Raw genomic sequence first — 12,774 nt, forward strand, 5'->3', positions numbered from 1 at the left:
CTGTGCCCCCAACTACCTCTGCCTTGCACCCCTGGAATGAGGGGGCCCCCTTTGTTCATGGGGAGCATGGCCATGGGGGTGAGGGTTGGCGGAGGGAGCTGGTTGGGAACCAGCTCTGGGGGAGTTAGCTGTGGAGTTTTGGGGTTTGGCCGAGTTTTGGAGCTGGAAGGGGGATATTGGGCCAGTATCCTGGTCTCTGAGCTTGGCCCCGTTCACCTAGCTCTTGCCCATCCCAGTGTCTTGCTGACACCTGGAAGCCAAAATAACCCTCCGCATCCCAGCCCAGATCCTGCCCGCAGGGCCTGGCCTAGGCGCAGGTATTTACACCTCCACCCCACCCCAGAGTCAGGGCTGTGCGCCAGCCAGCGGCTGATCCCTGGTGTCCTGAAGGAAGCAGTCAGCTGCACTGCACAGTGCTGGGCTGGGCTGCAGGGGGCGCTGCGCTGTGGGGGGCACAGGCAGGACGCTGTGGGGGGGTCTGTGCTGTGTGGGGCACTGAGGGGGGTTTGCGCTGTGGGGGGGCTGTGCTGTGGGGGGCACAGGCAGGATGCTGTGGGGGGGTCCTGTGCTGTGGGGGGCACTGAGGGGGGTTTGCGCTGTGGGGGGCTGTGCTGTGTGGGGCACAGGCAGGGCGCTGTGGGGGGGTCTGTGCTGTGGGGGGCACTGTGGGGGGTTTGTGCTGTGGGGGGGTCTGTGTTGTGTGGGGCACTGAGGGGGGTTTGCGCTGTGGGGGGGCTGTGCTGTGGGGGGCACAGGCAGGATGCTGTGGGGGAGTCCTGTGCTGTGGGGGCACTGAGGGGGGTTTGCGTTGTGGGGGGGCTGTGCTGTGGGGGGCACAGGCAGGATGCTGTGGGGGGGTCTGTGCTGTGGGGGGCACTGAGGGGGGTTTGCACTGTGAGGGGGTCTGTGCTGTGGGGGCACTGAGGGGGGTTTGCGTTGTGGGGAGGCTGTGCTGTGGGGGGCACAGGCAGGATGCTGTGGGGGGGTCTGTGCTGTGGGGAGCACTGAGGGGGGGGTTGCACTGTGGGGGGGTCTGTGCTGTGCGGGGCGCAGGCAGGGTTCCTCCTGGCTCGTTAATGGTTCCTGCCCCTCTGGCTCTGGGGGGCAGGGGCGGCGCTGGCGGAGCCGGTCTCGCCAGTGGGCTGTGTGGGGCAGAGCAGGGGGTGGGTGGGGGATCTGAGACACCCTCCCCCCCGTAACTCAACCGTGCTGTTAATCTCCCCCCAGCCTGGCCAGGCCTGCGACCGTGCGTTAGTTGTCAGCTGTATGGGCTGGGGCTGCCCTTGATGCCATCCCGGGGCTCTGCTGCCCCCCTGCTCGCAGAGGGCACCTGGGGCTGGGAGGGGGGTTACACCCCTGGGGTCTGGAGTGGGAGGGTTCAGGGCCTGGGCTACGGGGGGCTCTCTTCTTTAACCCCTCCAGCACTGGTGCAGCCAAGTCCTGAGCTGGGCCTGCCCAGCCCGGCGCTGTGCCCGGCAATGGCCCGGTCTGAGTCCAGCAAGGTACCCCCCTTCTGCCGGGGGGCCCCAGCCCCTCAGAGACTCTCATGGTACCCCGTGGGGTAGGCCAGGATGGGACCCAGCATGTCTGAGGGGAGGGTCACGGAGTGGGGGGCTGGCAGGAGAGTCTGTGGGGGATGTCCTTGGGGTGTAACCAGCCAGAGCTGGAGTCAGTGAATCTGCCCCCCCCCATGTGTCTGGGGCTAGTGTGGGGCTGGCAGGGCCTGAGGCCGCATGGAAAGGACAGACGTGGAGGGGGCTGATGACCCAGGTGGCCCCCGCCCGGTGGGTGCCTGCCGGGGGCATCACCATGGGCCATTGTCTCCATGGTGATCCACATGGGAACCCCCATCACTCAGCCCCCCCCCCCCAGTCTGGTGCCAGAGGATCTGGCTGCAGCCACGTCCCTGTGACCCCTCCAGAGATGGGGGAGGGCACTGGGGGGCCCTTTTTCTCCAGCACAGAGGCACAAAGGTGGGGCGGGCGAGGGCGGGGCGGGGCCAGCCAGGCACAAAGGGGCTTGGGGCACTGGGTCGGAAAGCGGAAGAATGAGCCGGGGACTAGAGAATGGGACAGCTCCCCCTCCCCTCCCCCTCCAGCCTTCCTGCCCTGCCAGCCCCACAGCACCTCCCCCAGCTCCCCACCCTCAGCCCCTGCCCCCCCTTCAGCTCCCCATCTGTCACCTTCACCCGCTCACCCCAGAGCCCCTTTCCCAGCTCCCTGTGGGCCCCCCAGTCCCTTGCCACCCCTTCAGCCTCCCCCTCCCCCAGCTGCCTCCCCCCAGGGAAGGGGGTGTTTGTCTCGTGAGTCAGAGAGAAGAGAACCGAGTGCGAGGAACAAAAGCCTCCCCTGCATAGCTGGCCCTTTCCTGCTGCCTCCATGGCAACCCAGCGTGGCCAGCCAGAGCCACGGGCCGCTGGACAGGGGCTGGGCATGTGGGGGGCCGAGGGCAGTGGGGCGCGCTCCCACTCCCTTGCCTCGTCTGCCCGCCGTGTCTCAGAGGGGCTGGGGCCGGCAGCTGCTTGGAGGTGTGGGCTGGCAGCACCAGTTGCTGGGCCATAGGGGGCTGGCAGGGCCCCCATGGGGCAGGTTAGATGGCTGAGCTGGGAGGTTAGGGAGCTTGAGCACTGTCCCTGGACACTTGGGTTCGAATCCCGCTGGGCTGGCGTGTGGAGTGACGTTGGGTTTGTGCGTTTTCCCCAAACAGCCGTCGGATCAGAGCTGGGACTGGAGGGGCCGTGGGGGTTACCGAGCCCAGCAGCCTGCGCTGAGGCAGGGCCAAAGAAACCTCCCCCACCCTGGCAGCCTTTGTCCAGCCTGGGCTCAGCCCCCCATGACGGGGATCCCACAGCCTCCCTGGGGGTGACTGCCCTGGCAGGGTGTTTTCCTCCACCCCAGCCTAAACCGGCCTCGCTGCAATTTACACCCATGCTTCTTGTCCTGGCCCCAGCAGTGAGGGAGACAGCGTAGCAGCAGAGCTGGGGGGGCCAGGGCTGGGCTAGCAGGGGCTGCAGGTCGGGAGTGAGGGGCACCGGCAGAGCTGGGGGGGGCAGCCCTGGGCTAGCAGGGGCTGCGGGTCGGGAGAGAGGGGCACCGGCAGAGCTGGGGGGGCCCAGGGCTGGGCTAGCAGGGGCTGCGGGTCGGGAGTGAGGGGCACCGGCAGAGCTGGGGGGGCCCAGGGCTGGGCTAGCAGGGGCTGCGGGTCGGGAGTGAGGGGCACCGGCAGAGCTGGGGGGGCAGGGCTGGGCTAGCAGGGGCTGCGGGTCAGGAGTGAGGGGCACCGGCAGGGCTGGGGGGGCAGGGAGTTAGGGGGACCCTTGTGTGCGCCCGGCCCTTGTCTCTCGCTGGGATCGGGCTGTTCCAAACCCCTGCGGACTCAGCCCAGCTGTCCACTGAACCCATGTGTGCTGGGCAGCCGAGCGGACGCCTGGTGTCACTGTGGCCGAGGGGGAAGCTCTGTGGGGCTGCGCAGACCCAGCGAGTGGCTGGGCCCTGCCCGGCACTGGAGCCGCCCAGGCTGGGCTGCTGGGGACTGCGCTGGGGGGATTCCCAGGAAGCCAGCGCAGGGCTGGGTCACTGGGCAGGGGCCTGTGCTCCGGGACACGGCCCTGGCGTCAGACCCAGCGGGAGAAGATGAAGGGCGCAGGGGTGTGGCATCACCCCACTGTCCAGCCAGGCCCAGCCTTGGCCCAGCAGAACCTTCTGTCTCTGGGCTGCTGGTCCTGCTCCAGGGCAGGCTGGTACCATCTGTGCTCTGTTCGCTGGGCCCTGGTGTAACGAGCTCGCTGGTACTCAGCGCAGGCCAGTGTCTGCACAGAAACCAGTGACCACAGTGGGGGCCTCTGCCTGGGCCACTGAGTGGGGGCTGCCCAGGGAGGAGCCGGGTTACGGGCTGAGTCCCGGGCCTGGGCCCTGAGCCAGCTAGCTCTGCCCTGGGGTTGGGACTAGGAAGGGGAGGCTGGGCTATGCCCCCACGGCTCCGAGAGCCCCTCAGCCAGGGCTGTCCTCGCCAGGCCCTGCTCCCCTGCCTGATGGGGGGAAGGACCCTAGCATGGCGCCCCCATGGAGCAGGGGGAGATGGGGCACTGCCTGGTGCCAACCCTGCCCTCAGCCCCAGCAGCGGAGGGAGGAGGAGTCCCCAGCCTGGGCCCTGCCGAGCCCGGGGCCCTGCCTGTGGGCGCAGGGGAGATGCGCTGGCAGTTGCCATGGCAGCCGTTGTCCTTTGTCAGACAATGAATGGAGCTGGGAAACCGTGTGCATATCCCAGGAGGGTCTGCGAGAGCCAGCGCCCCCCCACCCCCCAGCCCTGCCGGTGCCCCTCACTCCTGACCCACAGCCCCTGCCAGCCCAGCTCTGGGCTCCCCCCACCCCCCAGCCCTGCCGGTGCCCCTCTCTCCCAACCCACAGCCCCTGCCAGCCCGGCCCTGCCCCCCCAGCTCTGCCGGTGCCCCTCACTCCCGACCCACAGCCCCTGCCAGCCCAGCTCTGGGCTCCCCCCACCCCCCAGCCCTGCCGGTGCCCCTCTCTCCCAACCCACAGCCCCTGCCAGCCCGGCCCTGCCCCCCCAGCTCTGCCGGTGCCCCTCACTCCCGACCCCCAGCCCCCTGCCCCCCCGCAGCTCTGCTGGTGCCCCTCACTCCTGCTATCCCAGGCCCAGGGAGGCCACTTGGTGCGGAGTGTGAAAAGGCCCCTGTGCTAGGAGGGTTTGTCAGCCCCCACCCCAGGTATCCGAGGCATCCGCACTCCAGCCCAAGAGCCCTTCAGTGCCGGGCACCCAGGGCCCAGTGTTTGCTGAGCTAACAGCTGCCTGCTCCGGGGCGTGGGGTGTGTGTGGGTGGCTCGGCCCAGGAATGTCCCGTCTGGGAGGAGAGGGAGGCAGGTGGGAAGGGGCTGGTGGGAGGGGATCAGCTTTCTGGGGCAGGAGAATTGGGGGCCTGGATGGGGGACTCTGAGGCTGGGGGAGCGAATTCCAGGATAGACATAGCTGAGACAGACATGGGCTGGCGGCTGGGCACTCAGTAAATGTCTCCTGCAGGGGAGCTGTGACATGGCCGCACTGCCCCCCATGCTCTATAGGTCGCGGGGGGGGGAGCGAGGGCACGGGATCCCTGCGCATGGCCTCCCCACTGGTCAGGCGGGGCCATTGTGGGGCCAACCGGCCCCTCCTCATTCTTTGCGGCAGCCTGGTGGGGGGCGATGATCTTTGACCTCCTTGGTGAGGTCACGACCCTGGGGCCCCCTCATGTTGTGTTTGGTTCCTTGCAGCTTTGGAAACAGGACCCGTGGAGTGTGCCAGGGCCTCAAACCCTCCCCCTTAAGCTCCTTCCTGACAGCCGCAGGGCCTCTCTCACATACATCCAGGCTCCACCCCAGACAGGCAGAAAGATTCTGCAGAACTGACCGGCAGTGAAACAGCCAAGCCCGGACTGAACATGTCACCATTAGGCTTCAGAGTGAACACACGGCAGTGGTGAATGAGAGCCGTTCACATCACCCTGAGACGGGTGTTTGGGGGCAGCTCTCTGCAGCCTCAGTCAGGCAGCACCACACAGACGTGTAACGCTGCTCTCCAGGCTCCGAGCAGTCTGCAGCTGTGTGCACGCCTCCTCGGCTCCTCGCCCTGCCCTGCGGCTTCTGTTAGCCCCCTGGCTCGGACCCCCCCGGCTCAGCTCCCCTCTCAGCCCCCGGCTCAGCTCCCCACTCAGTCCCCCTGGTTCAGCCCCCGGCTCAGCCCCATGCTCATCCCCCCGCCAGCTCATCCCCCTGGCTCAGCCCCCAGGCTCAGCCCCCCCGCCTCAGCCCCCTGCTAGCTCATCCCCCCGGCTCAGCTCCTCACTCAGCCCCCAGGCTCAGCCCCCACCCCCAGCTCAGCCTCCCCTGGCTTAGCCCCTCCCGGCTCAGCCCCCCACTCAGCCCCCCTGGCTCAGCCCTCCCCCCCGCGGCTCAGTTCATGGTGCTGGAGCCTCCCCTTGTGGCCCCACAGTGAGATGTCACAGTTCTCAGCAGTGGCTCCTTGCACAGGTGACCGTGGTGCTGCTGGGCTGCAGCCACCTGGGGTGGGGGGGGGAGTGCACGTGGGGGGCGGGTGGATGCTGGCACCAGGGCGAAGTCCCCATGCCTAAGGCAGGTGCCTTCAGAGTTTTGCGGTCTGGGCTGAGTACAGGGCTGGGAGTCAGAGAACCATAGACGATCGGGGGGGGGGGGTGGGGGGGTGGGAAGGGACCTCAGGGGGTATCTAGTCCAACCCCCTGCTCAGAGCAGGACCAATCCCCAACTAAATCCTCCCAGCCAGGCCTTTGTCAAGCCTGACCTTAAAAACCTCAAAGGAAGGAGATTCCACCACCTCCCTAGGTAACGCATTCCAGTGTTTCACCACTCTCCTAGTGAAAAAGTTTTTCCTAATATCCAACCTAAACCTCCCACACTGCAACTTGAGACCATTACTCCTCGTTCTGTCATCTGCCACCACTGAGAACAGCTGAGCTCCATCCTCTTTGGACCCCCCCCTTCAGGTAGTTGAAGGCTGCTATCAAATCCCCCCTCACTCTTCTCTTCTGCAGACTAAATAACCCCAGTTCCTTCAGCCTCCCCTCATAAGTCATGTGTTCCAGTCCCCGAATCATTTTCGTTGCCCTCCGCTGGACTCTCTCCAATTTGTCCACATCCCTTTTCAGGACTCTTGTGCTCTGTCCCTGGCTCGGGGGGGGGGGCTGTGAGGGCTAGTGGTTAGATCAGGACTCTGGCACTGAGTTCCTGGGTGACCTCAGGTGTCACTCCTCCATGCTGTGCCTCAGTTTCCCCAGCTGTCTAATGAGGGCGATGCTACTGACCCGCCTTTGCACAGTGCTTTGAGATCCCTGGCTGAAACAGCACTAAGAGTTGTGATGAACTGGTATGTTTGTGTGTGTGAGAGAGAGACAGAGACTGCTGCCCTCTGCTGGAAGCTCAGCTGTGTGTCATAGCCCCTACACTGCTTCTATTTGAGGGAGGTTCTCCACAGAGAGAGACCTCACTGCTATGGCATGGAGAAGCGTGATGAGCCCCAGGTGCAGCATGTGCCCCTTCCCCTCAGCCCCCCCAGGGCTCGGGGGCAACTCGCGCAGGCTAACTCCCAGGGGTCAACGAGACAGGCGGCTCCTGTGGCCAGAACTAACCTGCCACAGAGAGTGGCTGGGGCTGGGGCTGAGATGGGCAGCATGGTCTGTCATGTCCCCTGGGCTGGGAGCCAGACAGATACCGACTAGCCAGGGGGCATAACCTGGTAGCCACAGGATGATGTGGGCTAGGAGTTGGGGGAGCCCCCAGTGAGGTCCAGCGTGTGAGAACGGCCCCCCAGCTGCTGGGAAAAGGGTTCCTATTGGGTGTTGGCTGCCAGCTGTCTGCTTTGGCACCTGCTGGCGCACAGCTGCTGGCCTCATGTGCAGGAGGGTGCCTGCTGAAATGCCCCTTCTGAGCCCTGGGCCTTGCAGGGGCTGCACAGGGCGTGAGGGGAGACGGCCAGAGACCAGCGGGCTGGAGGTCGCAGAGGGCAGCCTGGTGTCCTGGCACCGCTGCCTGGGGGGCCTGTTTGAAGACACCACCCATGTGCCCTGTACGCCGACAGCCACCCCGGCTGCAGGACGTGGGGAGGGGCGGCTGTGCCATGGGGCTCACCTGGCAGGGAACTGGCTGGCAGCTCCCCAGCTCTGGCAGCCGGCCCCAGGCACCCAGCTGGGCAGTGAGGGGCACCAGGCCGGGCATGCTGGGAGTGTTTCCGTGGTGCCTGTGGCTGGCGTGGCTGGACATCGCTCAGTAACTCAGGGCCAGGCGACACCCCTGCAGCCTGGCAGCTTGGGGCTGCGGGGCTTGGCTTGGCCTGCTGAGGGGGGATGAGCCAGGTTCCCTTTCCCCACCGCCTGGGCCAAGGCTGCGGGCTGGGGGCAGCACCCGTCCTCGTTCTTCTCCGTAGCCACCTGCCCTGCCGCCCGGGCACCCCTGGGGCAGGCATCTCAGTGACCTCACTTCCGTCTCCTCCCGGCCAGGTTCCAGCCCCGGCCCTTGTGCCAGCATGGCCAGTGGGGGTGCCTAGATCTCCCCGTTGTCCTCCAAGACGACATCTACCCACAGTGTCTGCTGTCCCTCGCCCCACTGCCAGGCTGGGCTCCTGGGTTCTGTCCCCAGGTCTGTCCCCACTCTGGGGCTGGTCCCTGTCCCCCATGCCTCGGTTTCCCCATCTGTGCCCATGGGGTGGGGGGAGCTGCGTTTCTTCTCCCCAAGGGCTTGGCGGGGCTTATGCATGCATGTGCGGGCACCCAGATGAGGGGACAGGCTTGACATAGTAATGCGGGGGAGGGGAGGTGGCCTGGAATGGGGCGTGGCCAGGAAGTGAAGGGGGGGAGCTTGGAACAAGGTGGGTTTGAACTGGTGGTTCTGTGTCCCACTTCCTAGGGTCCCCCATGGGGCAGGTCTGGGTGGGGACCGGCAAAGTCGGGGCCCCACGGGTCTGGGCTGCCCTCAGTTTGCACTAAGTGTGTGTCCACCCACGGAGTGTAGACGAGCCCCGAGGGATCTGGGGTCACTCCGGAGTCACTCTGGTATTGCTCAGAGCAGTGTGTCAGGCTGGCCCAGGCCTGGCTTTCTCTGGGGTGCAGCCTGGGATTGGGCAGGGGCAGCAGCAGCTTGATTCTCTTGAGAGCTCCTGGGAGCTGCTCCTGCCCCCTGCGGTACCCGCAGAGCTGGTCCCACTGGCGGGGGGCGTGAACCCTGTCAGGCTGGCCACGGGGGCCCGGCAACAGGACCCGCTCTCCATATCCTCAGAGTTCAAGGGTCAATTCCCAGGGTAGAAGGCACCAGGGAGGAGCTGGTCAAAGGGACGGCGCCCCATGGCCCAGGGCAGACGGGGTTGGGGGGGACATGACACCTAGCAGGGTCCCTCTGCTTGCCCCTCGGAGCAGGGGCCACACAAACAGCAGTGGGGCAGCAACCCCCCCTTCCCCCGCTGCTGAACCTCAGGGCCCCAGCGGGGTCTGGGGTGAAGCTCCAGAGAGACGGGTCCCGGGGCCAGCAGCTCCAGTGCTGTGGGGACCTGAGCTGAGAGCCAGCAACCTCGTGTCACACAGGGACCCCAACAAGCCCGGCACGGGGAACAAGTCAGGGGAGTGATAGGGCCGAGGGCAGGCCGCACAACCCCCTCCCTCTCCCGTCACACTGCACAACCCCTCCCCTCCCCTCCCTGTGACACTGCACAGCCCCTCCCCATCACACTGCACAGCCCCCTCCCCTCCCCATCACACTGCACAGCCCTCCGTCACACTGCACAGCCCCTCCCCTCCCCTCCCCTCCCTGTGACACTGCACAGCCCCTCCCCATCACACTGCACAGCCCTCCGTCACACTGCACAACCCCTCCCCTCCCCTCCCTGTGACACTGCACAGCCCCTCCCCATCACACTGCACAGCCCCCTCCCCTCCCCATCACACTGCACAGCCCCCCGTCACACTGCACAACCCCTCCCTGTGACACTGCACAGCCCCTCCCCATCACACTGCACAGCCCCCTCCCCTCCCCATCACACTGCACAGCTCCCTGTCACACTGCACTGCCCCTCCCCTCCCTGTGACACTGCACAGCCCCTCCCCATCACACTGCACAACCCCTCCCTTCCCCTCCATGTGACACTGCACAGCCCCTCCCCGTCACACTGCACAGCCGCCCCCCCCCACTGGGACCCTCCAGGGAGGGGCTGTGACAAGTTAATCTCCAGCGTGGTGCTGAGCCACCAGGGAAGCCAGTGGCAGGCGACAGCCGGGGGCTCCGGGACATGCGGAGGAGGGGGGCTCATGCGGGGGTGTCAGGAGCAGCTCCCAGAAGAACGAGGCTTTGGGCTCCCTCCCCAGCTCTGCCGGTGCCCCTCACTCCCGCCCCGCAGCCCGGCCCTGGGGCCTTTCTGGGAGACTCAGGAGCTGTGGAAGCCTGTCCCCGAGGCAGGGGGAGCCCCAGCCCCGCGGGCGCCGTTCACGCCGTGCCCTCCTCTCTCGCAGACGGCCTGCACAGCGTGGCGGCCCACTGCACCCTGCGGGTGACCGTCATCACGGACGAGACGCTGACCAACAGCATCACGCTGCGCCTGGAGAACATGTCCCAGGAGCGGTTCCTCTCCCCGCTGCTGGCGCTCTTCCTGCAGGGGGTGGCGGCCGTGCTCGCGGCCCCCCGCCACCGCGTGGTGCTCTTCAACATCCAGAACGACACGGACGTGCCGGCCGCCCGCATCCTCAACGTCAGCCTGTCGGTGCTGCTGCCGGGCGGGGCCCGCGGGGGCCGCTACGTCCCCTCCCAGGACCTGCAGGAGCGGCTCTACCTCAACCGCACGCTGCTGGCCGCCGTCTCCGAGCAGCGGGTGCTGCCCTTCGACGACAACGTCTGCCTGCGGGAGCCCTGCGAGAACTACATGCGCTGCGTCTCCGTCCTGCGCTTCGACAGCTCCGCGCCCTTCCTGGCCTCCGCCACCGTCCTCTTCCGGCCCATCCGCCCCGTCGGCGGCCTGCGGTGCCGCTGCCCCGCCGGCTTCACCGGCCACTACTGCGAGAGCGAGATCGACCTGTGCCCCTCCGGCCCCTGCGGCCGCAACGGCCGCTGCCACAGCCGGGAGGGCGGCTACACCTGCCGCTGCCACGCCGGCTTCACCGGTGAGCGGGGGGGGGCTCCTCTGTCTGTCCCCACACGCGCCTCTGTCCGTCTCTCCGGCCCCGGCCGTGCCCCGGCCGGCCAGCCGCATCCGTACCCCCGGCCGGCCAGCCGCATCCGTACCCCCCTCCGTACCCCCGGCTGGCCAGCCGCATCCGTACCCCCCTCCGTACCCCCGGCTGGCCAGCCGCATCCATACCCCCCTCCGTACCCCCGGCTGGCCAGCCGCATCCGTACCCCCCTCCGTACCCCCGGCTGGCCAGCCACATCCGTACCCCCGGCCGGCCAGCCGCATCTGTATCCCCCTCTGTACCCCCGGCCGGCCAGCTGCATCCGTACCCCCCTCCGTACCCCCGGCCGGCCAGCCGCATCCGTACCCCCCTCTGTACCCCCGGCCAGCCAGCTGCATCCGTACCCCCCTCTGTACCCCCGGCCAGCCAGCTGCATCCGTATCCCCCTCCGTACCCCCGGCCAGCCAGCTGCATCTGTACCCCCCTTCGGGCAGCCCATCCGTACCCCCGGCCGGCCAGCCGCATCCATACCCCCCTCCGTACCCACATCCGGCCAGCCGCATCCATACCCCCCTCTGTACCCCTGTCCGGCCAGCCCATCCGTACCCCTGTCCGGCCAGCCGCATCTGTACCCCTGTCTGGCCAGCCCATCCGCACCCCTGTCCGGCCAGCTGCATCTGTACCCCCCTCCGTACCCCCGTCCGGCCAGCCCATCCGCACCCCCGTCCGGCCAGCCGCATCTGTACCCCCCTCCGTACCCCCGTCCGGCCAGCCCATCCATACCCCCGTCCGGCCAGCCGCATCTGTACCCCCCTCTGTAACCCCTTCCGGTCAGCCGCATCCGTACCCCCCTCCATACTCCCGTCCGGCCATCCCATCCGTACCCCCCTCCATACCCCCCTCTCCAGCCGTCCCATCCGTACCCCCATCCGGCCAGCCACATCTGTACCCCACTCCGCACCCCTCTCCAGCCATCCCTCTCCACCTCCCGGGGCCTGGGCTGGCTGGCTTGGAGGGCTGGGGCATAGTGGGGGCCTTCCACCCAGCCCCTTTCACACACCCAAGGCACTAATTCAAGTCCAGCCCAGGGCAGTGGCCATGTCTCATGTCTGTTGGGCATGTCTCTGTGGGGCGGGGGGGTGTCCCTGAGGCCCATAGCCCGGGTGGGGTCTCTGCCCCAGCCCCAGCCCTGGAGTGGAGCGTCCCCACCGCAAGGGGCTGGAGTCAGGGCCAGAGCACAGGCCTGCTGGAGGCTGTGCCGTGAGCCGTGGGGCAGGCCATGGAGTGGGGCAGCCTCCTGCACTGGCCAGGCTGCCCCCACCTGTGGGATTGTCCAGCCCTAGCCTGAGGACGCAGCAGCCGCTTGTTCTGAGCCCGAGCCCCCGGCCTGCCCCCTCTTAGCGCCTGCGAAGAGCCTGGCCCCAGTGTCTGGCCTGCTCCCACACAGGGACACCACCCACCCTGTGTCCTCCCAGAGACCCTCCCTCCCCTCAGACGTGCTGCACAGCTGCCAGCCCCCCGTCCCTGTTCACGCTGGCAGCTAGTGACCTCCAAACCCAGCAGTGGCATAACAGCTTGGCATGCCCCTGTGATACCCACTGCAGACCCAGGACCCCGGTAAACCAGGCCTGGCGCCCCCCAGTGTCCCTGCACTGCCTGCCCCCAAGCCCTGCCCCAGGAGGCTGCCAGCACCGCAGGTCGGGTGTCAGTAAATGCTCCCCCACATCACCTGGGATGGACACGGGGATGCGGGGACTAGTGGTTAGAACACATGACTGCAGGCAGGACTCCTGGGTTCTGGCCCAAGTTCTGGGAGAGACATGGGGGTTCGGGGTTTCAGCAGTGCGGGCTGGGAGCTAGGACTCCTGGGTTCTATTCCCAGCTGTGGGAGGGGAGTGGTGTCGGATTGGGATTCCTGAGCTCTCTCCCTGGCTGTGTCACAAATTCTCTTTTTAACTCTTAGCCCCGCTCTGTGCCTCAGTTTCCCCAAGTGTAGCCGGGGTGATGGCGCTGAAGGGAGTGTGACCCGGGACTGTAGAAAGCTGTGAGCTCCCTGGCAATGGAGAATTCCCCTCCCACACTGGGGCAATGAAGAATCCCCA

General features: G+C 67.2%; 1 protein-coding gene across 2 annotated transcripts in view; it reads left to right on the forward strand.

The window, feature by feature from the left end:
• CELSR2 (cadherin EGF LAG seven-pass G-type receptor 2) overlaps positions 1-12,774 on the forward strand; it is a 67,525-nt gene that overhangs the window by 12,268 nt on the left and 42,483 nt on the right. For both annotated transcript variants that reach the window (XM_084611123.1, XM_084611122.1), the window contains exon 2: positions 10,019-10,663. In XM_084611123.1, the coding sequence (XP_084467249.1) occupies positions 10,019-10,663 (645 nt within the window). The remainder of the gene's footprint in view (positions 1-10,018; positions 10,664-12,774) is intronic.

Source organism: Lepidochelys olivacea, assembly GCF_965140295.1.
Source record: "Lepidochelys olivacea isolate rLepOli2 genome assembly, chromosome: 21".
Lineage (NCBI taxonomy): Eukaryota > Metazoa > Chordata > Testudines > Cheloniidae > Lepidochelys > Lepidochelys olivacea.